Raw genomic sequence first — 25,913 nt, forward strand, 5'->3', positions numbered from 1 at the left:
CCGGCCCGAGCCGCCCTGCCCCTCCTCGCCCGCCGGACAGGTACGGGGCGGGGCCGCTCCCCATTCCTTCCGTCCCTCAGGGACGGGGGGCGAGCGGGAAGGAGGCGGGGTCGCTTCCTGCGAAGCGTCGCCCGGCGTCGGGGGGCCATGGGCGCGACGGTGAGGGGCGGCGGGGGCGGCGTGTGGAGCGGGAGGAGGCTGACACTGAGTGTCGGAGGGTTTCGGCCGGCCCGAGGAGGCGGCGTCCCGCGGGTTCCTTTTCCCGGGGGAAGGGCGGGGGAGGGCGGCTGGAGAGCCTGTGCCAGCCCTGCCCGGGACAGCTGCCAGGCGCTCGGGAAGGGACACACCTGGCTCTCGGGAAGGGACACGCCTGGCAGGCGACTGGGCAGGAGGGAAGCCTCGGGGTCATGCTGGACCCCATCCCCTTCCCTGTTTTGCCTCCGGAGCAGGACGCAGGTAGCGTCAAGCGAAGTGTCTGCTCAGGTTTCCCGCAGATGGACTTCGGCTTCCCTGTCACCTGGCGCATCCCTGCTGTGGTGCCAGCTGCTGTGCTGTCACCAAGCATTCCTGGCACGGTCTCCGGAGGGTTATGGCCAAAGCCAACGTGGAGCTTGCCTTGTGTGTCTCAGGCGAGCATTTTTTTCTGAGCGGACTAAGATGCTGGTTTCTGCCAAGATCATGGGTTTAACAGATGTTCTTCAGTGTTAAAAAACTTTGGCCAACCGAGGCTCGAGCTCCTTCATGATGTTTTTTCCATGCTTAGTACAAGTCGTTAACTTTTCGGAGGCAAAAGTAATTTTGCTTTTCTACTCGTGCATTTGTTTCTCCTTCGTGTTATAATCACTATTTTGTGTGCTAGGTTAAAGTACTGATCTGCAAGGGACTTTTTTGTAAAAGGGGAATAAGCAGGAAGTCTTTGATCTAAAGCTGCTGTTGTTTACACTTTTACACGCAGGAGGAGAAAGAAAAGAGGGAAATTGGTATTTCACACAAATCAGGACAGCTCTTAACTCTTCCTAAGACAGATTTTTTTCTGTATGTTTGTTCGAGACGTGAATTAGGCGCTTGAGGAATTTTGATGAGAGGAGTAAGAATAACAGTTTTCATGCTTAGAAAAATAGCAGTTTGAGAAGAAAGAGGAGTTCTGTCACTGTTGCTAATGAAATTACTTGGTGGAGACTGTTTCAAATCAATACATATATTTACAGTTTCTTCAGTTGTTACATAATTTTCGCTGAAGGATGTAGAGAAAACCAGTTACTATGTAGCATAGTTTTATGGATGGTCGTGGGTGTGTCTGGAGTGATCAGTGTTTCTTATCACTTTTGTGACTGACTCAGTAATCTGCAAAAAATTAAGCGGAGAGACTGTAAAATCTGATGGTGTTCCTGAGGAAATATTTTTAATAGAAATAGTTGATTATGTTAATTGTGTGGTTTAATGCTGGTAGGCAGCTCAGCATTACACAGCCACTTGCTCACTTTCCTCACTACTCCCAGAGGGAGGAGGTGAGAGGAAAGGAAGAGTAAATTTAAAAAAATAAAAAAAAAAAACCCAAAAAACATTATGGGTTGAGATAAATATTTTTTAAGAAGTGGAGACAAAAAAATGGGAAAAGAGAAGCAAACCAAAGCAGGTGATGTAAACAGGCAGATGAATGTCCAGCCAGTTTCTGAGGAAAAGCTGGCTAACCAGATAGTCTGGAAAGTGTAAATTTGTTCATGATCACTTCATACCCACTTGTTCTCATTCTTCTGTCCTTAAAATTAAAACTACTTTTTCTCCTTAGTGGTACTCCATACTTGTTCTGAAAGCAGGTCTGTTTTCTTTTCATTGGGGTTTTGTTAGTCTAGAGAAGTTATGCTTTCATCTTATTTCAGTTCCTAAGATGGGCAACCTGTTCCTCCAACCTGATAACCCTTGTTTGCCATTGTTTTTTCAGTCTTTCTCTGAGGATGATCAGAACTCTATTATATTGTTTGTGAAGGCTCATTCATGCCTCGTTGTCTGACATCAGTGCTTTTCTGGTTTTACTAAAATTAGTCTAAACTTTTTTTCTTTTGTTTTATGGTCACTTCATGTTGGGATTAGCTAAAAATCCACAGGGATAAACTATCTACCTCTCACTTCTGACCTTGAATTTAAGCACAAATAATTATTATGGTCCATAAACATCTGTTATGCTCCCCAAGATTTTCTTTCAGAACTCTATTAGGAGTCTTGTTCCAACCTGATAGTAGCTCGTATGAAAAAAGAAAACATAAGAGTGTTGTAAGCTTCATACCAATACTTAATTTTTCAGCTAACCTTAAAATTTCTAGTATTCCATAATATATTGTATTTACCAGTGTTCTTACAGACTACATTTCTTGCATGATCTAGTGTTAATATACTGGGACATTTTAAATTTAAAAACAACGGGGAAAGCATTATTTATGCATGTGTGATGAGGAGAATTATTCTTGAGCTGGGAAAAACAAATCACTAAACAGTTGGGACAAAAACATTGTAATTACTGACTGCTCACTGAACTTGATGCTGACCTACACTTAAAAATCTTGGGACAATTGGCTGACCAGTGTATTTTATCTTTAAACATCCATCAAATATTTACTGTCTGCTGAGCTGGAGAACAGAATTATTTGTGTCTCAGTCTGCTCAGCTGCCACATTCCTTCTCTAGGCTTCAGTTATCCAGTTTTATTTTCTGTTACGTGTGGAAATAGCTGCATCTGATAAATACTAAAGGGATTGCCATATTATAGACCTCATCTTACAAACAGTCTGATTTTTGAGACTGGCATCTCAATCTGCTTGTTTCAATCTCCACGTTCTTTTCTGAAAAACTGTATAAGAAATAGTGAATAAACGTGAGGATGAGGGGATAACTTCTTCCGCTCCCGTGCTTGTAACGGATCATGGGCTCAAACCTGTAGTTTTTAGCAAGGCTTCCCATGCTAGTCTGGTGTGTTTTGCTGAGAAGATGAAGGAAGGTAGGCAGAACCACAGTGCTTCAATACCAGTTCTTTCACTGTGAGTTGGTCATGGAGATCACTTCTCTCCCAAGCAGTCACTCTTGTGAGTACATGACAGGACCAGTTAGAGCTGTTGAGAAACTCAAGCTGGTTTTCTGCTGCTGGTGTTTTGGGGTTGATTGGTTGGTTGGTTTGCTATGTCGAGTGTAGGAATGAAGCAAAACTGCTTTCATAAAGTGTTGATGGCCTCTGGTGTTAACTTTGGTGTTAACAAAGTTAATTGATGTTAACTTTGGACATCAGAAAAGATAAGTAAAATTTGTGAGTAAAAACAATTCAACAAAACTCTAAAACCTTTGTTTTCCCTATAAATGTCACATTCATTTACTGTTGTTGGAAGGCTGTATGTTATGTCCCGTCTGACTTCAGTGTTTCTTTCAGCTTTCAGACAGAAAACACACAGAAGGAGAAAAGCAGGCAGAAGACAACAACAGCCCCGAATGCAGCGAACCAGGAGCCATGGATCTGAAATTCACTTCATCGAGAAAATACATTTCCATCAGTGTACCTTCCAAATCTCAAACTATGTCTCCCCATATCAAATCAGTAGATGATGTTGTAGTTCTTGGCATGAATCTTAGCAAATTTAGCAAACCTGCCCAATTTTTCATCTGTGTTTCTGGAGTTTTTATGTTTTATCTAATCTATGGATATTTACAGGTAAATATTACGAACTTGTGTCTTAGGCCAATTCCTCCTACCCCTTGTCTTTTTCAATAGCATAATAATATAGTGTGTATTTTAATATGTATAGATGTTTAAACTAGATATTTGTTGCAATGTCAGCCTTTCAGTAGTCAAGAGCAGCAAGTAATATATAATCTAAGTTGCCATTATGGTTCATGTTCCTGTAAAGTTTAGATCACTTGGACTTTCATAACTTGATCTTTTACTTCTTGTGCAAGATGCACCACAGTCTTCATTGACGCTGAAACCTTTAGATCTCCCTAAGTTCCATGAGTACTGTACAGTTACAGTGTTATTTTTCTCTCTGCTCTCAGAACAGAGCTGGAACATGTACTATGGTAATTTTTCAAGCAGAAGGATAAAGTTTATGCCATTTTAGTTAAGCATTTACCATTCTGCTAATCTTTTCTCTCTTATCTTGAGCAGCTACATTTCTGTTTCCTTTTTAAAATTATTTTTAAATTCATTGAGTAGTCTCAATAAAGCAGTGATTAAAAAACTTCATAATTAAAAATCATGTTTCTAATGCAGTTTTCAAAAGCAGCTGAGAACATAAAGTTACTTAACTTTGTTAACATAAAGTTACTTCAAAAGAGTTAGGAGAACATGATCAGTAATTAAAAGCAGAATCTCAAAAAGGCAGATATTGGCTAGCCTTTTGTTTCTATAACTGATACACCTACATAAGTCTTTATGATGTGTATGTATTTTTCCATAACAAATTGCTCTGGTTTGAAATATTCCTACAGCATGCAAATTTTTTTGAACTCACAAGTCCTATTTAATGTTGGCACTCAAAATATTAGGTATGCATTTCTAAGAGCTGAAAATTATCAGTAGGCATGTTTGTTAGAAAAAAATTGTATTAAATTTATCCTGAGGTATTTATAAAATCTGAATAAAAACAGTTTACTGAAGTAAATGAACGGAAGAGCAGCAAAAAGGCAGGCAAGAAGCCATCTGTAATATGAGGTAATTACTAATGCACCAAATGTACTCCCCTGATGAATTGATCCATTAATTTTAGTGTATTTACAACAACAGTAAATTTTCTTCTTTCATTTTGAGGGAACCTAAATAGTCTTTTCTTTTTCAATATTTTTGCAAGTTGCGTATGGCAGATAAATCTAGTTAATAACCAACAACTCCAAAGGCTAGATTTGCATGTACATGAAGGAAAAAGGTCTGTAAATTTTTTTGTCCATTTAATATTTTGGTGTATGTACATGACTTTGGTGGGTTTTTGTTTTTATAGGAATTGATATTTTCAGTGGAAGGTTTTAAACCTTTTGGTTGGTACCTCACTTTAGTGCAATTTGGATTTTATTCCATTTTTGGACTAATAGAATTGCAGTTGATTCAGGACAAAAGAAGAAGGTATGTGTTTTTACTAGCATTTTACCCACTGTCCATGAAATTAGAAGTACTTGATACTTACCATAAATTTAACTTCTGTTTTTTGAATGTGAGTGCTGTGAGGCATTGCTAGCAGTTCTTAGATAAAATGAAGTGAATTTGCTGGATGATGTTAGAGAATATTTTAGAAGCACCCACTTGGATTTCGGACCTGTAAGTAGCTCTGTTGGCTCTGCTGTCACTGTCCAACTTACAGAACATATTGTATCCTTAAGGTGGCTGGTAGAGACTGACTCACGTATGTGTTGCTTGGGATTATCACATCTAGAATAGAGCCAATGCACTTCACAGCACTTGAAGCCATCTGTCAGTGAATATGTTTTCCTCAAATATTGGCACCTCCTTACTGAGAGGTTCTTCTTACATGCTGTGCATCCTGGGGAATGTCAGAGGTCTGCTCTCTGCTTACTGTGTAGCTGTGTGGGTTTGCTTCAAAGGATGTGCTGAAGTGTTGTGGTTTTCATTTAAGGCAGCGCTCATAACACTCTGCCACAAAACTGTTCTGTGTTTTTACTGCAGTTGACCAAAGAGATTTTTGATGTCATTAATCCCATGGAAATGGGATATTTCCTGATATTTCCAGTGTAGCCATTCTGCAGCTTCCTACCTATCTATAGTCTCTGCAAAGTGTTTATTGAGGCACTCTGGAAACTTGAATATAGGCTGTCATGGTGTACATGAATTTTAAAGTTGCCTCATATTCTAGTTGAACATAACTAGTTTTCCTTACCTGCAGTCAGCCTTGGATGATTTTGCATGTACTGGTTTTAGATTACAAAATTATTTTTTAGCCAAACAACATAACTTTGATAAATTATTCCTTTTATTTTAAATATTGACAGCTTGTATTTCAAGTTATCTGACTTTTTGAGATGCATCAGATAATATTGCACAGTTACCTTTTGGGTTACTTGTATTTATGGGGTTTTATTACCAGTTGGTAATGCTTACAGAGCATGACCCTTCAAGTAAGTTGTGTTGGAAATGTAGATCTGAAATACATTTTACATTTTATTTTCTATAACCTAGGCATCTTCTTGTAGACATGCAGAAATTTATATTTCTTAAATTTTAAATTTTTCTTGCATGCCTCAGAGTATGTGTACATCACATAATGAGTTACAGATAAGACAGGATTGCAGCAAGACAGCTCCTTATGTTGTTAGTGTGGTTCTGAGTAGGCATGAAAAATAGCTGAACATATGCACAGAAGTAACTGTAAGAAAATCACAAAATGAGCACAAAAGTAACTGTTGGATCATCTGTTGTCAGGTGGTAATTTCATCAGATTGTGAACAAAACATCTAAAAATGTTCAACGAGCCCCTCAGTTCATGCTATCTGAATCACTGCTGTCTTAGTTTCATTAAAAAATGATACTTTTTTCAACTTTATTAATTTTAAAAATGTCAAGGTTCATGTCAAAACTTCACCAAAGAAGTTGTCACAGTGACCTGTGACAGAACTAAGACCCAGGTTATCTCAGTATACCAATCTTGCCCGTTTCCTTTGACCTGAAACCTTTGTCTTGATTCTTGTGTAAATAGCATACCTTCTCGCAAGGAGGTTAAAGAATTATTGCTTGAATACTTCATGAGCCGTGAAGTTTTTATTGTCTTGTATTTGTGCTTTTTGTTTGCAGTAATTGAAAGAAATGAAATATGAAATCAGACATTTTTGTGCATTTTTAATTTTCTATGAAGAGAAATTCAGTGAGAAAGATGTTGAGGTTGTATTACAAAAGTATTTCTTTACCTGAATTTTCCAAGCTAAATCTCCTCTAGATGAGTCTGTAATGCCATGATTTGTATGTTTGTTTTGTAGAATTCCTGGCAAAACCTACATGATAATAGCATTTTTGACAGTGGGAACTATGGGTTTGTCGAATACCTCTTTAGGATATCTGAATTATCCTACTCAAGTCATCTTCAAGTGCTGTAAACTGATTCCAGTTATGATAGGTGGGGTTTTTATACAAGGTAAGTGTTAGTCTTGCTATTAGATGATTTTTTTTTTAAATTCTGTCTTTGGGAGGCAGACATAGATGGAATCCTGTACTTTTTTAAATTCTGCTGGTAGAATTCTTCCTATAGAAGGAAAAATGAGAATTTCTGAAGCATCTTCTGGGAAAATGTACAATTATATTTAGATCAACAGAAAACATGGGGGAAAACATTCTACAGGTCACTTGCAAAACTTTGTTTTTACACAAGCTTTCTTAATTTTTAAGAAGTGTACGTTTGTTTTCTAAACTAAATCACTTCATAAATGAAACAATTTCAATATTGAAATGGAAAACATGAAATGGGAAAAAATTCCAACCATAAGCTGTGAAGAAAATCTTTACTCTTATTTGAAAAGATTAATTCATAAATTTTGATGAATTGTTTAATCAGAAATACACCTGATTTTGCAAGTCTTTGGCTAGTCCTAAAATCATAGTGCATATTCCAATAAGAGAAAATGGAATATGGAGAAAAATGGAAAAAGATTGTAGTTATGTGAATAAATATACTTCAGTGTGTCTGGATTAGAAGGGTTAAGGATATTATAAAAGTTTGTGTTCTGTAAACAAAAATTTAGTCAGTAATGCTCCACATGGACGAGTATTATGGCACAAAATCTGGAATGCTGTGTTTCTGTAGGTAATTCTGGCCTTCTGGTCGAAAAACAGTTGAATTTTCAGAGGAGATTTCAGCTTTACATATGTACATGCATACACAATATTTACCTTTTATTAGGAGTAATTTTTTATCATTTTAATGCAAAGTGACAAGTATTTCCCTAAAGCTATATGAAACTTTTTATTGTGTTGTAATCTCAGAAGCTATTTTTTTAAATATTATTGTTAAAAAAATTCAGTTCAACAAAGTTCCCTTGGAAGCTTATATTCAAAGTTCAGCTTCCGAGCAAAGAATACATATTTTAAACAAGATACACTAACTCTTGTTTTTTCATATCCTTACTCTCTTTTTTCATTCCCCTCCACAACCTGTCTCTCCCAAACTATAAGACAGTGTAGATTTCTCAGAGTACCAAAGTTGTCTGTCAGTGTTTGGAATTGACTTCTTTCTGATCAGTAAAGGCAGACAAAATGTCTTGTATGAGGGAAAAGCATTAAGAAACATCTGAGCTGTCCTGAAGTTGCTAAGAGAATGCTTTGTCAGGAAGGATGGGCTTTGTGTCAGTGCTGTAACTACATACTCAAACCAAAGCTGATCACAAGAATTCAGGTATTTCCCATTCGGGTCCTCCTCCCCTGTGGTAGGAATTACTGCTGTAAAAGAAACTAAGTCTGATTGTGAAAGACCAGAGCATTGAGTCTTCTGTTTGAGTAGAAGAATGACATTGGAACAACGTTTCCTTGGTCTTCTAGTCTGTTAACAGGATAAACATGAAATTCTGGGCGTACTAACAGTCCATTCCTGCTGTTTGTATTTTGTAGGAAAACGTTACAATATTGTAGACGTGTCTGCTGCCCTATGTATGAGCCTGGGATTAATATGGTTTACTTTAGCTGACAGCACAGTTGCACCAAACTTCAACTTGACAGGTAAAGACATATTATATTTTAGAGTTTAAAAAAATGCTTGGTTTTTCCTACAATAAGCATTCCACAGAAGTTCTGAGTTGTTGTTGGAGTGCCTTCAGGTATCCTACTGAAAATGCAAGTTTCATTGTAGCTTTGCTCTAGCAGAACTCTGTCTGTGGCAGAAGAGACCTTTATTCAAAGTGTAAATTCTTAGGTTACTAAAATTTCTGGGAAGTGTATCCTCTTGGTTGAAATGTCTCATGTATTCTCAAGAAAGACTTATCCCAGTACATATTAAAATAAATATGATAAAATTCAGTTTGAACATTTTGAAACTTAAAAAGATTAGTTGTCTTTTCTAGTTAATTTTTTAAGTATTTTTCCATTTCAGAACCATTTACTTTATATTAATGGATGATCACAGTCCGATTTGCTGTAGTTTTTAGGTGGAGTTCTCACATTTTAACCTTTCAGTACTGTCTAAAATCAGAAGCAAAGCAAGGATTTTTGTCTGCTTTGATTTAAAACTTAGTTGAATTTCTTTCTCAAATGGTAACGGATAACTGAATTCCTGAGTTCATTCCAATGATTTGTGTAGACCTGTTTCCATACAAATTTCTTTCAGAACTAATTTAGGTCCAGTTTTTCCAATTGTTTTTACTCATGCATTACATCCAAGAAAACACTGCTGGTCTCGTCCGTGGCTTTGCTGCTGCTGCTTCTGCTCAGCACTGCCACAATGAGTGAAACAATTCTGCTCACACTCCAAACTGTGTAATTGGCATAAGATTAACATTTTTCTTGTCCCCACATTTCTTCTTTCCATGTGCACTGGTGTTTCAGGTTCCAGGTAGCCTTTTCATCTCAGTCCAGTGCTGAACCATGCATTTGTCCAGGGGTGTGCCTGGGCCATTAAGCATGGCTGGAACCTGAATCAGGGTGGAGAATGCCCATGGAGACATTCATCTCTCACATTACAGAGTGGAATTGCTGAGCTGGAGCTGTTATTATATCTTTGGATCAGAGCTGAATCCATGCAGATGAGATAGCTATATTTTTAGCATTACCAATATTATTTATTTTATCATGTCTTTTCCATTGAGTTATACCTTTTCCAGTGCCTGATGTTCTTGAATGATGAAGAGACCTGGAAAGTCTAGCCTTGGAAAGGAAATGGTTCTCAAACTGAAAACACTGGTTTAAAGTTCTTACCAAGAAAATACCACCTTAAACTTCATTTGCCTTAAAAATATTAAAATCTCCCACCTCTGACTGTAAGAACATAGGATTAAGAAAATAAAACACTGCTTGTTGCTAGTCTTCTGGTTTCTTCCCTGACATGATCTTTTAAGGAACTAAGACTAGAGCAGGTTTTGATTTGCATTTTGATGATTAGTATCTTCTGTAATGTTGTATACTTAGGAAAAGTGTTATTTCAACCTGTGTTCATCATTAAATACAACAGTCATGAAAATTTTTAGGTTGGGAAATGAACTGTGACTGACTAGAGTTATCAGTTTTTGTTATCAGAAAGCTGATTACAGTAGTGACTGTGTAGTGACTCCATTGTGAGAATAAATGGTAACCTAGAACCATGGAGTTTGTACTTGAACAGTAGGGTTGTTTTTTTTTAAATAATGTTTCAGTAATTAAACATTTCTACTGTCAATCCTTTTGAATTTGTTTTACTGTCACATCTAACATTTCTATTTGCCTTTGTCAGGAAAAAAAAAAAGTGGGATTAATTACTCTAAAAGAGTATTTTCTCTGGTTATTTGTCTTCATTAACTACAACTGATACTCTGTTGCTCTTGTTGCTACAAAAACTACAGCTGGCTTCTTTATAGCAGTGTCCAGATGTTCCCATCTAGCTTAGAGACACACGGTCTCCCATGTTAATTGGCGGAGGGAGAGTGGAGGTAGGCGCTTCTTTGTACTGGCTTAGTGAAATATTTTTGCTGACTTTTATAGGGGAAGGCTGGTTATTATTTTCTATTCCTTGGACTTCTTGCCAACATTTTGCAATGAATATTCTCAAGAGTGTTTTTTTGTTTGTTTTAATAGGTGTGATCCTAATATCCCTTGCCCTCTGCGCAGATGCAGTTATAGGAAATGTACAGGAAAAAGCTATGAAGTTGCACAATGGCTCTAATTCAGAAATGGTAAGTACCACATTTGCAATTTTAAAAGAACATGTTTTATTGTAGGCAAGGGCTCCGTTGACAAAGCATGGGACTTAATGTGTTTTCTCTTGCTTATGGAAGGAAAAGCTCTTGGTGTAGTTGGGGTGTTCTGTTTGTCTGAGGACTTCTGCTGATTTTTCTGTCTCATTTTTAACATTTTAAGGGTGCTGCTTTCTGCATGCAACTTCAAATACAAATACAGTATAGCTACAGAAACACTCATTCCTATCAACAATTCCTTTTTCTACCTGCAAGCCTAAGATCAATGTAGTGGTTTTTGTATGATCATGCACTTAAACTCTGAAAAATACACCCTGTTCTTCTGGTAGAATTGGGCATGTGTTACGTGGAACATGTTGCTTTACTTTACTTGCTATACTTTATATTCTAGAGTGTGCTAGCACCTGGGAGGCAGGTTTTTTAAAATCTTTTGAAGTCTGTAAAACTCTGGGTAAATATTTTTGTTCTTGATTCAGTGAAATATAATTTTGATAACGTCTTGCTCAGTTTTTTTTTATATACTTACTTGGAATGCGGATTATCTGTTCATATGGTCTGAGGTTATTTTTCTTTTTAGACAAAACTTGTTTGAATTTAGCATATTTTTTTCTGAAGTTGAGTAAATATAAGTAAATCCTTTACTATAAAAGGCATGATATGAATATGCCACAGGTAAAAAGTTACTGAAATTTGTTTTCTATTTTTGACATATATTTGATATTTAACTAGAAAAATCTAATTTCTCATGAGAATAGCTTCATAAATGGAGAAGTTAAAAGGTATTTTCATTTAAGGCTAGAAGTGATTTAGGACTCAAGAAGTTTGAGCTACAAGTTTCTGGAAAGTGGAAGAATATATACCTAAAAGTGCCACTGTATTCTTGTTTATATTCTTGTACTTTTTCTTAGTGTTCACTGTTGACTGCTGCTGGGGGCAGAGATTTGGCTGTGTGACCTGGTGCAGCCTTCTTTAGCTGTCATTTCCAAAATCCAAAACCAAAGTGCAATCTGTAGCTTTTTCTTGCCCACTTTGCATTTGATAGTCATTGCTGCCTTACCTGCGAATCTCCTGCTGTCTCCAGGACTTCACTTTTTATTCTGCATTAGTCTGACAAATGTTGGTCCTCATACTATATACTCATGCTACTTGTAGAGAATGAGTGTAATGGTTTAGGATATTACGGTTTTGTTTGTGGTTCAGACACTCCACTTCAGGATTTTGTTCAAAGAATTTAGTGCAGAAGTACAAGCAGAATTTTGGAAATCATTTTTCTATACTTGAGACTGTGGGTAAAAATTGAATCGGCATTGGTGATCGTGTTTAATGGACAGTGATCTGGAAATAAAATTGAATAATAAAGGAACCTGTCATACACAGGGTCTCTCTTACTCTATCATATTTGGAAATTGCCCTGGATTTAAGCAATTGTGAAAAGAGAAAAGATGTTTTGTGGCTAAAATAGTAACCACTGTTCTGGAAGGTTTTACCCAATTTTGCCTTTTGTGTTATTTTATGGAAGTGACGTATGTTACACTGCCTAACAAGGAAATAGCAATGTGGTGCTTATTCCTGGCTGTGAAAAGCGAAGCCTTTGGGTACTTAGGGAGACAAGCTGGATACAAGTGGAGAACTAGGGACTGACTTCTGTGTATATAAAGTGTCAAGTAAAAGCTGTGAGGATTAGGTCTTTGGATTTTAAGTGTTTGAAAGCAGGTCTGCTCTTTAAACATGTCTGCATCCTTCTTTATTATAGAGCAGTGATAAGTGATCTGTTGTCTAATGGAATTGCTGACAATTTTTAATAGATTTTTCTCAGGAACTGAGATATAACAAGACACTGAGTTTTGAAAGCATGGTAGATCAGTATGCTCTAGCCAGTATTGTGTCGAGTAGTTCTGTTGGCAAGAAAAGACTACCAAATGTTGCCTAAACAGCTGAATGCCTTCTGCTGCATGGATGGATGGACGGATGGACAGACAGTTCCAGTTTCTACTTCTGTTGGCTCAGTGTGGAAAAGGATAGATGAAGATTGTTTTGTTGCTCAATGCATCTATGAATTGAGTAAGGGTGCAGACAAAATAAAGAGCTTACCTGTTTCCCGAGTGTTCAGACCACTCAACTAGGCCAAAACTGGTCATATTTGAAAGTCCTGCATGTTTTAACTATGATGTATGTGTGCCATGCATGTGATGAAGTGACACAGATGAAACTTATGTGACACTTCTGGTGATTCTGTGCTACCCTGTACATATTTAAAGTAATGTGGGTGCTTACTGTGCTGGATAAGTAGCAGAAAATTAAATATGTGTAGTGTGTTCTTCAGACTATTAAATTGCATAGTTGTGGGAAGTTTTATTTAGGCTGTGGTATCCTGAACCTGAAGGATTTACCACAGTTGACACTCACCTCAGGATATTATTAACTGACTAGCTTTCCAAACTTTTTATGTTGTTGTGGGTAGGAAGAATGTGTCTAACACTTAATGTTGACTTTTCATTGTACGTCAACTATTATATAAATGCTAGTAAAAATATCATCAAACCCTTCAAATTCAGCTCTGAGTTGCTGAGCATATTAATAGGATCAAGCATCTGAAAGCATTTAATTTTGTCCTTTTGTATAGTACCACCTAGTAATTATTTTCTCTTACACTATTCTAGGTTTTGTATTCCTATTCAATAGGTTTTGTGTATATTTTATTTGGATTAACATGCACTAGTGGATTAAGCCCTGCAGTAACATTTTGCTCAAAGGTAGGTGTGAAGATTTCCCTTTTTTTATGAAGAACCTAATTGGAAAATCTTGCTCTGTACGATTCAGAAAATCTTACCACTTCTCTCTCTAAAGTTGTGTTTTCATCATGTAAACAGGTTGACTGCTATAATTCATACAGTAAGCAAGTTTTTCCAGTCTTTGATGTGTTAGATCGAGTAATGTTTTAAAAAGCAACAAAATCACCAGGACCAGACTTATGAGCTTATAATTTCATTATTATTTTTCCATTATTTAACTAAAATTAAATAAGGATTTTTGCATGAATGCATTGTTGAACAGCTTATTATTGCTCAAGCAGTTGATTAAAGTCTGTAGTTTCATGTCATTTTGCAATACCTCAGGGTTTGTTTTACATTTTCCTAACCGGCTTTTTTTATTGTTGCAGCATCCAGTTCAGACTTATGGTTATGCATTCCTTTTCTCCCTGACTGGGTATTTTGGCATATCCTTTGTTCTAGCTTTGATTAAAATCTTTGGTGCCCTTCTCGCTGTAACAGGTATGAACAAATGATATTTTTACTGCCTTTGTATAAAAACAAAGTAAACCTATGCCATTATTTAGGACAGAGCTTTTGAGAATTGTTCTTACTCTGCTTTTTTTTCTGTTCTTTGTGCTGATTGATTTGTGTAGCATGGATCTTCACATGGTAGAATGTGTTTGAGATCTTCCTGATTCTTTTTGTGCCACAGTTTCAACCGTGAAGAGCCTGTTAAGTGAATTTGTGCATACAGTCCATGCCATGTTTTAGAACAGTGTTTGCTTCTGCACTAAGTGGGGAAGTTGAAATTGAATCACAGAGTCACTTGATTCAAAGAGAAACTTCAAAGACCATCTAATTCCAACTCCCCTGCTATGGACAGGGACAATTTCCACTAGACCAGTTAGCTCAAAAGCACCATACAACCTGGCCTTGAACACTTCCAGGGATAAGGCAAACACAGCATCTATGGACAATCTGTGTCTCACCACTCTGACACTAAAGAGTTTCTTCCTAATATCTCATCTAAAGCAGCCCTCTTTCATTCCCCCTTGTCTTGTCACGACATGCCCTAGTAAAGAGTCCCTTTCCAGCTCGCTCTGATGCAGGCCCCCTTTAGGTACTGTGAGGTGCTATAGGGTCTCCCCAGAGCCTTCTCTTCTTCAGGCTGAACAATCCCAAGTCTCTCTAGATGCATTCATAGAAAAACACAGAAAGGAAAAGACATGTATCAATTAAAATGTAAAAGGAAAAGTAAGGATGTTCTAGAAAGGCATAGTAGGCAGTGACATTGTTTCTAAGCACATGAAACTACAAGCATTAATCACAAGGGCCTGGTGGGGGGGAAGGTGTAGCAAGATGTCATGTAGCTACTTGCCTTTCTTCTTCTCCTAAAAGACACCCTGGTTTCTGTCTGGTGATGCTCTACTTCATTCACAGTAGCAGAAGGGAAAATACATCATTGTTCTCTGACCTGAGGGCTGCATGCTCTGATTTCCTATCAGTTATTTCCTCTGCAGCATATCTGTTTTGTATTTGATTTTAACCAAGTTCAGTAGCTCTCCTGACTGGAAATTGACCCAGAGGAGAGGATTGTTTCATGTATTAAAATACCTCTTTAAGAAAAAAGTCTCACTGTACTAAAAAAAACTTTAAAAATGCTGTAGAATAGTAAACCTTTCCCCAGTTTTCTTATGCCTGACCTTGACAATTCTACCACTTGAGCCCTTTCTGTCTTGCCTGTAGCAATATGAAAATGTTTATTGTTCCTTGGAAGAACACCACATTCATTACTGTCCCTCCCAGCTCCCCCAACCACCCTCCCCCTTCTTGAGGGGAGTGGGGTGAAAGAGTTTAATGAAAATTGTATTTCTATTAGCAGAATGAGAAATTATCAGACTTAATTGGGAAAAAGAAGAAAAGACACTTAATTTAGAAGGAAATGGTTACATAAATATTTTAATTAATAACTGATTTGAAAGAACAGAAATAATTGTAATTAGAAAAACTGAAGTAATTTAACCATTTTTTTAAATTATTCATTTGTAAACTGTTTTCTAATTAAAACTCAATTTTCTTTTTCATTCTTCTTTAATTTTTCATGTAATAGACAATCATTTTATTTGATGTGCATAAATTTCTTAAAATGTAAAAAGAAAATTATTACTAAAAGTTGAAGTTGGGGCAGATGTAGCAGTAGTGAAGGCTGTTCCTTCTAATATAAAACACTCTTAAGTGAATATTTGTTTGTGGGGTAGAGTTGGGAAGGATGAAACTTGCTTTTCTAGCCAAAGCACTGTGGAAATACATCAGTAGTCATTGGTCCCTTTTCCCAGTGTGTTGCAGTAAGACTAATTTGGATGTAGTTACACAAATAGGACTTTGCATTATGGTATAGTTAAAGGTACTTCATGGCAAGCAAATATTTTCTGATAATAAAAAAATATATTCTTTAGGTGCAGACCTATTGCACCTGTAGTGGGGTCTTTCTCAAGTGAGAACCCTCTGCCATCATATAGAATAACACTTTTTCAGCCCCTCAGTCTCCATAGCTAAACTTGTGTGCCTGGCTGCATTCTTACCTTTTCTTAAAACATTTTCTACAACTTTCACTCATTTATTGATTTTTTTTCAGTGATAAACTACATAGGTTTCCTGATACACAGTTTGCTAGTAATGCTTTATCCTTGTTCATTGCAGATAGCATTGAAATTGTTCAAATAATTGCTGGAGCTATAGTTAATTTCAGAGTAACCAAAGAGTTTATCTCTATTTTGGAAACAGGGCTGTGTTCTCCACTCCTCTTACTATTTGATTATTTTTAGTGAATGGATCACGTGTAGAAGAATGTCTTTTAGTGGTTTTGAGAGAAACTTCCTAATACAGTTACTATAGTCAAACATCCTTGGTCGCTTAGCCTTCTTAGCAAAATTGTAATTCCCTGCAATGTTAGGGAAATTTTTAGTAACTTCAAAGAATTATGAGAAGATAATCCCATTCCACTCTCTAAAATTAGAGCTCAAAACACCACGGAGTTGTAATAACGTGAGATGGAAACACGAGATATTTGACCTTTGGTCTTTGGTCTACATCCAAGCTTTAACAGATGAGTTTATATCATCAATTACTTGCATGTCACTCTCAGAGACTGTGGATTGATTAGCATAAAGTTATTAAATAGCAAGTCTTGTTCTGGAAATTTCCTTCCTGCAGCTAGTGTGACTGGAGATGGCACTACTGACACAGTGTACTTGTTTCCAAAATCACATGGTTCCAGTGCTGTTTTGCGCTGCACTGGTGCATCTGCAGTCTGTGTTTGCACCAAGGGTGTGATCATCATTTTAGTGAAACAATTATTTTCTGAGGTTACCTGCTAAGCCTTTGTTATGTTCTTTTGTTGTAACTGAATTCTTAAAGAGGTTAATATTTGTTTTCCTCTGTAGTAACAACAGGAAGAAAAGCAATGTCCATTGTGCTTTCTTTTTTGTTCTTTGCGAAGCCATTCACGTTACAGTAAGTATTTATAGTTTTTAGTGGTTTACAAAGTATTTTATAAAAAATTATTTTCTTCATCATGGAGGTATAACAACACTTACTAATCATATTCAGGGTTTAATGCTTGTCTTTTTATATCTTTCTCAAACACTGGCAATCTATTGTAAATATTGACTGGCTTGTTGATGCTAATCATGCTAGAGAAAAGAGTTTACATTTTTCTAAAGGTCTAGAAGACAACAAAGAAAATTAAGAAAAATCTTACATAATATCTAGTGCTTATGATACATAATAAGTTGTTTGGATACTTTCTCCGTGTTGGAAAATTTGTGTAAATGAAGGGATTTTCCATTATGGTATTGTTCCTGCTTTTATAAGCTCAGATTTGAATTCTTATCTAGCTCTTTTAAATAACTGTATTATCTTGATATATTAAATTGCCAAATGTTTGAGCTTGGGTTTATTCCCTTTTTTTAAATTTTAAGAAAGAGCTTACATTGAAAAATGCAGCTAAGTTTCTACTTTGATTTTAATTGCTTCAGGTTTGAAACAACTTAAAATTCTATTTTAATTCTATATGCAAATTGATTTAAGAAAAAAGCTTGTGTGCAAATCCCAAATGGTATTTACCCCAACTAAAAATATTGAGGCTTAAAAGAATGGAGAGCTGAAACTAAAATGTGCCTACATTGAGAAGTATGGATATAAGGCACTGAGTGAGAAAATGTTTTCAACCAGTAACAGACAGTATAGCTCTCATAACCATAGGAAGGAAAAACATACTAAAATCCCTCAGGATTATTTTATTCATATGGAAAAGAACAGATACTGTTTAGTTATTATTTAACTTATAAATGCATTTCAGTTAGCTCTCTAGCCAAGACAGGAATAAAGAAGCCTGGAAGCATAGTAATAATAAAGACTCAGGGAAATTCTATCTCAGAGCCCACTGATTTTGGGACATTTTTCTTCAACTGTTCTCTTCTTAATGTGAGGTTTTTTAATCCACGAATATTGGTACGTAATTGCTATAGATAAAGTGCTAATGGTAACTTTTTTCCTCTCCTCTGCCTCCTCTCTAGGTACGTGTGGTCAGGCTTACTGGTTGTGCTTGGTATATTTCTTAATGTTTACAGTAAGAATATGGACAAAATCAAACTGCCTTCACTGCTCGGTCTTTGGAAAAAAAATGTGGAAGAAAGAAAATCAAGGACGTTTTCACAAACTGTATAGACAGTGGTTCATGCCTTGTCTAGACTTTGACTTACTACTTTATTGGAACAGTCTTCAACTGATTCACTTTCCAAAGGGAATGTTATTAAAACCAAAGGAGCTGAAGGCATATTGTCTGCTTGCAGATTGCTATAAATGCACACTTTCATGAGCCCTTTCTTCAGAGCACTTGAATTCATCACAAACGGTGTTGTAGGCCATTGTCAGATGGTTTTATCAGCAATGAAGGACAGCAGCTCCTGGCAAACTGCTGAGAAGCTGCACTCTAGTGGGACACAGTAGAAGACTAGTTTGGGCATTGTAATAATATTGGCCATGTGGCTGATCTGAAATTAGTGGTTCTTTGTTAATTGTCTAGGTGGGGTAATTTAAATGTAATACTGTACTAATCACCAACTGGTTGACCAAATTGTGAATTTAAAGGTGAAAAGTTTAGAATACAGTATGTTGTCACTCTTAGATTTTAAATAAAAATGTTGGGGTTTGTTTAAGTTATTGTTTAAATCATCACAGAATTTGATATTTATTGTAATAATTGAAATTTTTATTGAATTCCTAGTGTTACTCTTTTTGAGTATTGCTTGCAAGTCACAAAACTGAGACTGAGTTTGTGCCATCAACACTCATGCTTTTGCTAGGGGGAAATGGGCTTTTAGGCCTGAATGGGGTGAGATGGAAACAGTGGTGTAAGAAACTGTTGAAAGTGAAATACATAATTCTTAGTGGCCTATGGCCCTCTCTGTCATAGTGGTATAAAAAGATGTGGAAGTTCTCCTTAAATTTATATCATCAAATCAAAATTCTTCAGTTTCAGTATTGGGGTAAATAATAACAGCATCAGCTAATGTGATTTGCATATGTATTATGTCAGTCTGTGTGGTCTTCTGATGAAGTTAAGAGGATTAGGGTACAGATTACAGTTTTCTTTCTTCAGTGACAGGAGGAGACAATGTGCTACTGGTCTGTCTTTTTCATCATGAATTTAGGAAGTCCATTTATTGCTCTTTCTTTTATTTTTATAGTCAACTTGCTTTTGAATCACTTGCCATCTCTTTCATTTTATATATTCAACAACAGCACTTTAAAAATACTAATCACCTTACAAATCATTGTTCTGATGTGGTCATGGTTTTTTTTGTTATTGTGTCCCTTAGATGCATCTTGGTGTGTGTTCTTTCAACTTAGACAAAAATTAATTAGATAATAGAAATATATGGTCAGAAAGAACATACAAAGAATTAAAAAATCTCACAGGATTGCCTTCTGTCAAAAATACTAGTTGATGAAAATATTTGAGTTATACAAAATGTTTTTCAGACACTTAGGAAGAATTTCTGTTCAAAGGAGCTTGTAATCAAAGCACAGACACAAAATGTGCCTTAAATTTTTTTATTTGATAGCTTGCATGTGCCATGTTAAATATGTTATGGAATAGAGCATGGAATAACAGCCAGCTGAGCATGATGGGATGAACAAGAGAAGAGCTGTGCTGACATAACTGCACTGTTCCCAGCACTGACACTTCTCTGGGGTGTCAGCAAAGCCTCTCAACACATATAAACCCACTGTTGCCAGACCGGGAGAATTTATTGCATGGAACTTTTGAGTTTTAAATTCCCAGCTGCTGCATGATTGATTGTGTCCTGGATGAGGTAGAGAGGTGAGAATTTGATGAATATATACACCTTGAAAGAGACATGACCTGCCATGACTGTCCATTTTCATGTTGCAGCCAAAGTTTTATGGTAAGGTATAATAAAGCATTCCAGTTTCAAATTTGGTGTAAGAGTGCATTTGACCAAGTCAAGGGGGTTGATACACTTCCTTCCCTGTAATATTTATCAACTCTTACATTCCCTTGCACTCTTTTCACTAAATGGAGTTGGTCTTTCCAGTGAGGTTAAGAAAATTTTACAGTCCTCATTCTGTGATCTGTAAACTCTGCCTGTTGCTAAATGTTATTAACCTTCAGGAGAACAAATTATGTGAAAGCTGCAATATATGCAGAAAGTCATAGTAAATGTAATTAATTTGGCATCTGTTTTATTTAAATAGATGGGAAGTCAATCAGTAAGTTTCTGACTAGAATTCAAATGTAGTATGTATGTATCTGGATGGTTAATATAATCCAGTTTTGTTTCTATTGTCTATATTTGGAGAGAATACAAATCACAATAATTTACTTTTAAATTTATTTTCTGTTGTATACAGGACTGAGTTAATGAGCTATCGTTAGGGGAAGTTTTGATTTATTTTTTAAATAATTTTCTTAACTGTAGAAGTGTATGTTTTGTTTTACTGGTATACTTCAAAATTATTTTTATATACAAATGGATATTACTGTTAATAGCATAGATTTAAGAGTTAGCCTTTTATTTTTATAGGTGTGAGTCTAGTACTTGCCAATCAACAATATGTGCGTTAAAGAAAATTCACCCACAAGTGAGAGTAGTTCATCATTTGCCACACATCATGGTCTGTGCAGTTTCATGCCTTCTTTAAGAAAACCTTCATTTCAGTGAATTACTGTTTGTGGGGTTGTGGGTTTTTTTAATAAGCTTCATGGTGCACGCAAGTTAGAAAACCTTACAAACCTGCAAGTGTTCTTACTACAGAATTTTGGGGTTGAGTCTTCTGTACTGTATATGTATGTTGGTTTTGTGTTGTCTATGAAATATGAATAAGCGTTTGTCCACAAAGTACCTGTAAATTATTTAATTTTTGTGTAAGAGCACTTATACTGGGGCACTGGTTAACCCTTCCCAGTGTTGAAGGCTGGTTATAGTAACTGTTGCATTTTATAACTTATTGTTTCCTCAGCTCTGCAGTAGGCATGTGAAACTATAGGAAAAACCAATCAATTCTCTCACCAGAAAATTTGTTATCTAAATATAATGTGAATTAATTGCTTCTCATTCTTGTGCTACACAACTTTTTTCTCTCTATAAAAAAAAAAAAAGTCTATGATATAGGAATCATAACAGCATTTTGAAATTCTCAGTAAAATTTAAGTCTGACCAGCATCTCCATTGATGTCAGCAATACCTCTGTGATACCTGCTTCTGCCTCCTTTGGATAGGTGAGGGAGCTCTGTTTTCCTAAATCAGCATGCATTTGCAGTTGCTTTCATATTACATTTTTGCCTTTGTCTGGCACATTTCAGTAATGAAGTAAGTGACTGTGCAGTGGATTTCTTCAGTATTTCAGTACTTCAGTATCAGCAGAACTGCTGATTGCACAGGTACCTGTGTGGGAATACAAGTGTGGAAGAACTAATGCCCTGCCCTCTAAACTTACAGTGTTTCCTGATCTTGCATTAAACTGTTTTTCTTCATCTTGTTTTAACACTCCTGTGCTTTGAACTTACCAAACATTTTAAGCTAAAGCTTGGGCTTTATATCATTCCTACTTGTCTTCCTTATTTCCTTACTTGTCTTTCTTGCTTTTGGATATGAAATCATTTTTCAACATGCTCTTTTAATGCATTGTGGATTATTTCAGGTTTGTATTCCTGTATTTAAGGGCTTGCATCACACTGTTGCAGGTTGGTCACATTCCAGATTTCCTGTTTGATATAATTTATAACCATCTGGGTGATTATTTTAAATCCTTTATTCCCCATGAAAAAAACCATTCATACTTCTCATTATTTTTGGAAAGGTCTTGATGAGTGCACATATGAGTTAACTCCTTGACCTCATTCCATCTTCCAAGAAAATCTCTCTTCTCCCTTGCCTGCCTGTGAGAACTAGAGGAAGAGGAAATAAATTATTTCAAGTGCTCTTTTTTTTCCTTTAATAAGTGCCTTCCTCACTAACCTGGTGTGTCTTAATTGTTTCTTTTATTTCTGCCTCCCATGCTCCCAGGCACAAACAAGCCCCTCTCTCTTGTTTGACTGCTGCTTGTTCAATCATGGAAACTTTTTGAGTTGTTTACTGTTCTGAAAAGAGGTATAAAATTGCATGTATACTCTGGAGGGCAGGAAATAATAAGTAAACTTCACAAGTTAAGGAAGTAATTAAATGGATTAATACTTTTTTTCTGGAGGGATTTTATATATGGTTTAGTTAATAGCTCAGAATTTGTTAGTGGAAGAGGTTTTCTTTTACATTTCACCTGTTTAAAAGTCTCTATATTAATTTTAATATTTAATATAAAACTCCTGACATTTCAGCTTTTAGAGATTAATTTTACTCTTGCCTATGAGGCAGAAAAGCTCTGTCTCAATTTCAGAGATGTAGCATAAATGGTATCTTGCCCAAAGTTGCCTTGGTAAGTCTGATGAGCAAGGAATAGATGTTCCTACCTTAAGTCCAATGTGCCCCGAGTCCAGCAGAGCCCATCTGTACTTTAAATGAAATAGTACCAATGTAAGGTCAGTTTTCTTTTACCCCCAGCATTAGAGGTGTTAAATTGTTTCTGTTCCTTGTTCTGTACAAGTATCATTTAAAGGGAAAATTCTGCAGCCATAAAATAGCTCTTCTGCATTTTGTTTGAAGCTTTTTTGCATTGTCATTTTCTTGTTGATTTGTTGTTTTCTGTGAGCACTGCTGTGGAAGCAAACCAGACACAGTAGCAGTTTTAGGTGATGCATAATATCCTTCACTTTAAGGTGACTGGTTCACCTTGCTACTAGTCAAAAGCTGCTGCCATGGGAAAACTGTGAGGAATTAAGCATAATGATGCATTGTGGGGTCTGTAGCACTTTGCCATTTGCTTGTAGAGAAGCAAAGACTATTGCAATAAAGAATATTCATGCACAAATAGCTTAGAATACAATGCTGACTTAACACTTCTCTACATCTGGATTGTGCTATTATGCTACGTTTTTTGATGTGTTAGTAATGTATTGCTTGTCTCTACTTCTGGTTATTTAGATGTTTTCTTTTTTAGCTTTCTCAGTTTTATGCCTCATCTTCTTTTTTTTCCTTTTTTACCTTTTTTTAAGTACTTTTGTTTTAAGTGTAAAGTTTTACTTTGTAATTTTCATTACATATGTAGTGCTGTGTCCAGTTCTGGGCTCTCCAGCACAAGAGGGAAATGGGACTACAGGAGAGTCCAGCAAAGTGACAAGATGACGGACTCGACCATCTCACCTGTGAGGAAAGGCTGAGAGAGCTAGAATTTTTTCATCCTGGAGAAGGCTGGAGGGAATTCCATCAATGTGTACAAACACTGAAGGGAGGGCACAAAGATGTTTTTTTCAGCGAAGCCCAGAGACGGCACTGGGGCAGTGAGCACACACACTGAAACGCAGGAGGTTCCCTCTGAATAGAGGGAATACTTGCTTACTGTGAAGGTGGTTGAGCACTGGCATGGATTGCCCAGAGGGTTTGGTAAGTCTCCATCATTGGATACATTCAAAGACTGTCTGAGTGTGGTCCTGGGCAGCTGGCTGTGGGTGGCTTTGCTTTGGGCAGGGGAGGTTAGACCATATGACCTCCAAAGGCACTTTCCAGCCTCAGTCACTCTGTGATCTTTAATCTTGCTGTCGTTGTCTATCTTCCACTTTTTCTCCTGTTTATAAATTGTTAATAAATATGCTTAAAACAAGTATCTCTGAGTTGGCTACAGTGACTGCAGGAGCTGGCAAAGCCATGCTGAAGACACCTGATTAGTGTGGTTCTGGCTGCACAGGGAGTAGCTTCAGAGCACGTGGGGAGAGGCACCTTCATTTGGTAACTGCTGCTCCGTGCAAAACAAGAGTATGTGACTGAGCAAATGCAAGGCACTTGTAGATAAAATTGATACTGTCAATATAGAAGGAGTTCAAAGTTGTTTTTTATTTTCTACGTTTAGATCTTGCAAAGCTCTCTGCCGCTCTAGTGCGGCACCTGATCTGCAGATACACTGGAAGTGCTGCTATGCTGTTTGCTGCCTTCTTGTCAGCATTCTGCATGAACATGGACAGCTGTGGTAGATGCCCTCTCACTTGTTCAGAACCTGAATATAAACTCCACTTAAATACAGTTCTGTTGTAACAGGCATTAATGGCAGCAGATCTGTGCAAAAGTCCAGTACGTAACAGGGTCTGCAAGAAACATGCACAAACTTTCTCGGGGGCTGCTGTGCTGGGGTACTGGTTTTAAACTAAAAGAGAGTAGATTTAGATTGGGTATAAGGAAGAAACTGTTTACAATGAGACTGACAAACCAGTGGAACAGTTGCCCAGAGAGGTAGTAGACACCCCATTCCTGGAAACATTCAGTGTTATAAATTGGACAGGACTCTGAGCCACCTGATCTAATGGAAGGTGTTCCTGCTCACTGCAGAGGGCTAGACCAAGTGACTTTTAAAGATGTCTTCAAAACCAAACTGTTCTATGTTCTCAAAGGCGATTTGAGGCCCCTGGAAGGCTTTAATGCATAAAGAAGAGTTTGTATAGGCTTCAGGCAGCAACAAGCAGAATTTAAGCTCTTTAGGCTTTAACATGCCTTTAATCTTTTGTTGATTTAGCCTTAAGTTAGGATTATTTATTTTATGTACTATCCAAATTTTGATACTGGAAAATCTTTTTAGTGAGAAATACACTAAAAGTTGCCCTTAATCAGCAGTTCAAGCTAACAGCTGGTAGTGTTGTATACCTAGTTTACACTATCCTGTGCAGTGCAGCTTCTAGACAAAAAACTGAGTGAGTGCTTGGCCTCTTCAAATAAAGACTATATTCTTGCTGTTAGGAAATATATAAAAGAAAATAAATTCTTTGTAACTTTGTAGATTAGAACTGGTTTAAAGGTAGCTAATCCTTACTTTGAGTCACACCTGATTTCCCTGGACTCCTTATTCTTAATAAACAGCTCATGCTTGGCTGTACAAACTTGGCTTGCAGACTTCATCTTTCCTGGGATTAAAACAGCCTGAGATTAAGCTATCATGCTTGCATGCTTGCCAGGTCTGAGACCACTTATTGCCTGAAGCTTTTGGATCCCCAGGCACTTAGGTAAAGGCTGCTTGAATCGACCATCTTAGACTTGGTAAATATTGTATCGAAACACAGCTTCAATAGAATCTATTCTTTGATAGATGAGTGTTCGGGAGTTTTTCCAAGAAGTTGAAGCATAGGCTGTGTACAAATGATACATAGTTTTGCTTCTCAGTAAAAATGTCACTAGTGAAGAGAGCTAGCTTTCTTCCTACTGAGAGCTAAATTTGTATAGAGAACAGGTGTAGCTGTGTATCAGAAAGGTGCAATGTGATATCTTTTACCAGATTATATTTCTGCACTGTGGTAGGAGAAAGAAAGGAATGAAAATGAAGATGTGTTGGAGAGTAATAGTATTAATTCATGGCCATCCTACTTTTACATTGCGTAGTATTGAATGCAACAGATGCAAAGCAGTTGTCAGTAATCAAACTAAGGCTCAGGACAGGGATTTTTCAAAGGAATTGAAGACAATTTAAATACTGTTGAGCCTTTACTACTTTACTGTTCTGAAAATATCAAATTCAAACACCACAGAAGAGAATCAGGCTGCCCCTCTCTGTGGAAAGGTTCTCTTCCTGTCTATTGCAATCCACTGTGAAGACAGATTAATCTTAAATGTGTATCTTGCTTGATGTAAGTATGCTGAGACTTTGTGG

The 25,913-nt window shown here is 36.8% G+C and overlaps 1 protein-coding gene across 2 annotated transcripts; it reads left to right on the forward strand.

Annotated features, from left to right (window-relative positions):
* Positions 1-6: 6 nt before the first annotated feature.
* SLC35B3 (solute carrier family 35 member B3) lies at positions 7-24,785 on the forward strand. Of its 2 annotated transcripts, none has more exons than XM_041413191.1 (10): positions 7-40; positions 3,416-3,694; positions 4,977-5,098; positions 6,961-7,115; positions 8,582-8,689; positions 10,733-10,830; positions 13,512-13,604; positions 14,012-14,123; positions 17,048-17,117; positions 18,182-24,785. In XM_041413191.1, exons 2-10 carry the CDS (start codon positions 3,494-3,496, stop codon positions 18,330-18,332), a joined length of 1,110 nt encoding a protein of 369 aa, XP_041269125.1. In that variant the 5' UTR covers positions 7-40; positions 3,416-3,493; the 3' UTR covers positions 18,333-24,785. The 2 variants fall into 2 exon arrangements, with proteins under 2 accessions (XP_041269125.1, XP_041269124.1); XM_041413190.1 differs by lacking the exon at positions 7-40 and adding an exon at positions 57-159.
* The last annotated feature ends 1,128 nt before the right edge of the window (positions 24,786-25,913 follow it).

This window comes from Onychostruthus taczanowskii, unplaced genomic scaffold (assembly GCF_017590055.1).
Source record: "Onychostruthus taczanowskii isolate IOZ18803 unplaced genomic scaffold, ASM1759005v1 scaffold40, whole genome shotgun sequence".
NCBI classification, from domain to species: Eukaryota; Metazoa; Chordata; class Aves; order Passeriformes; family Passeridae; genus Onychostruthus; species Onychostruthus taczanowskii.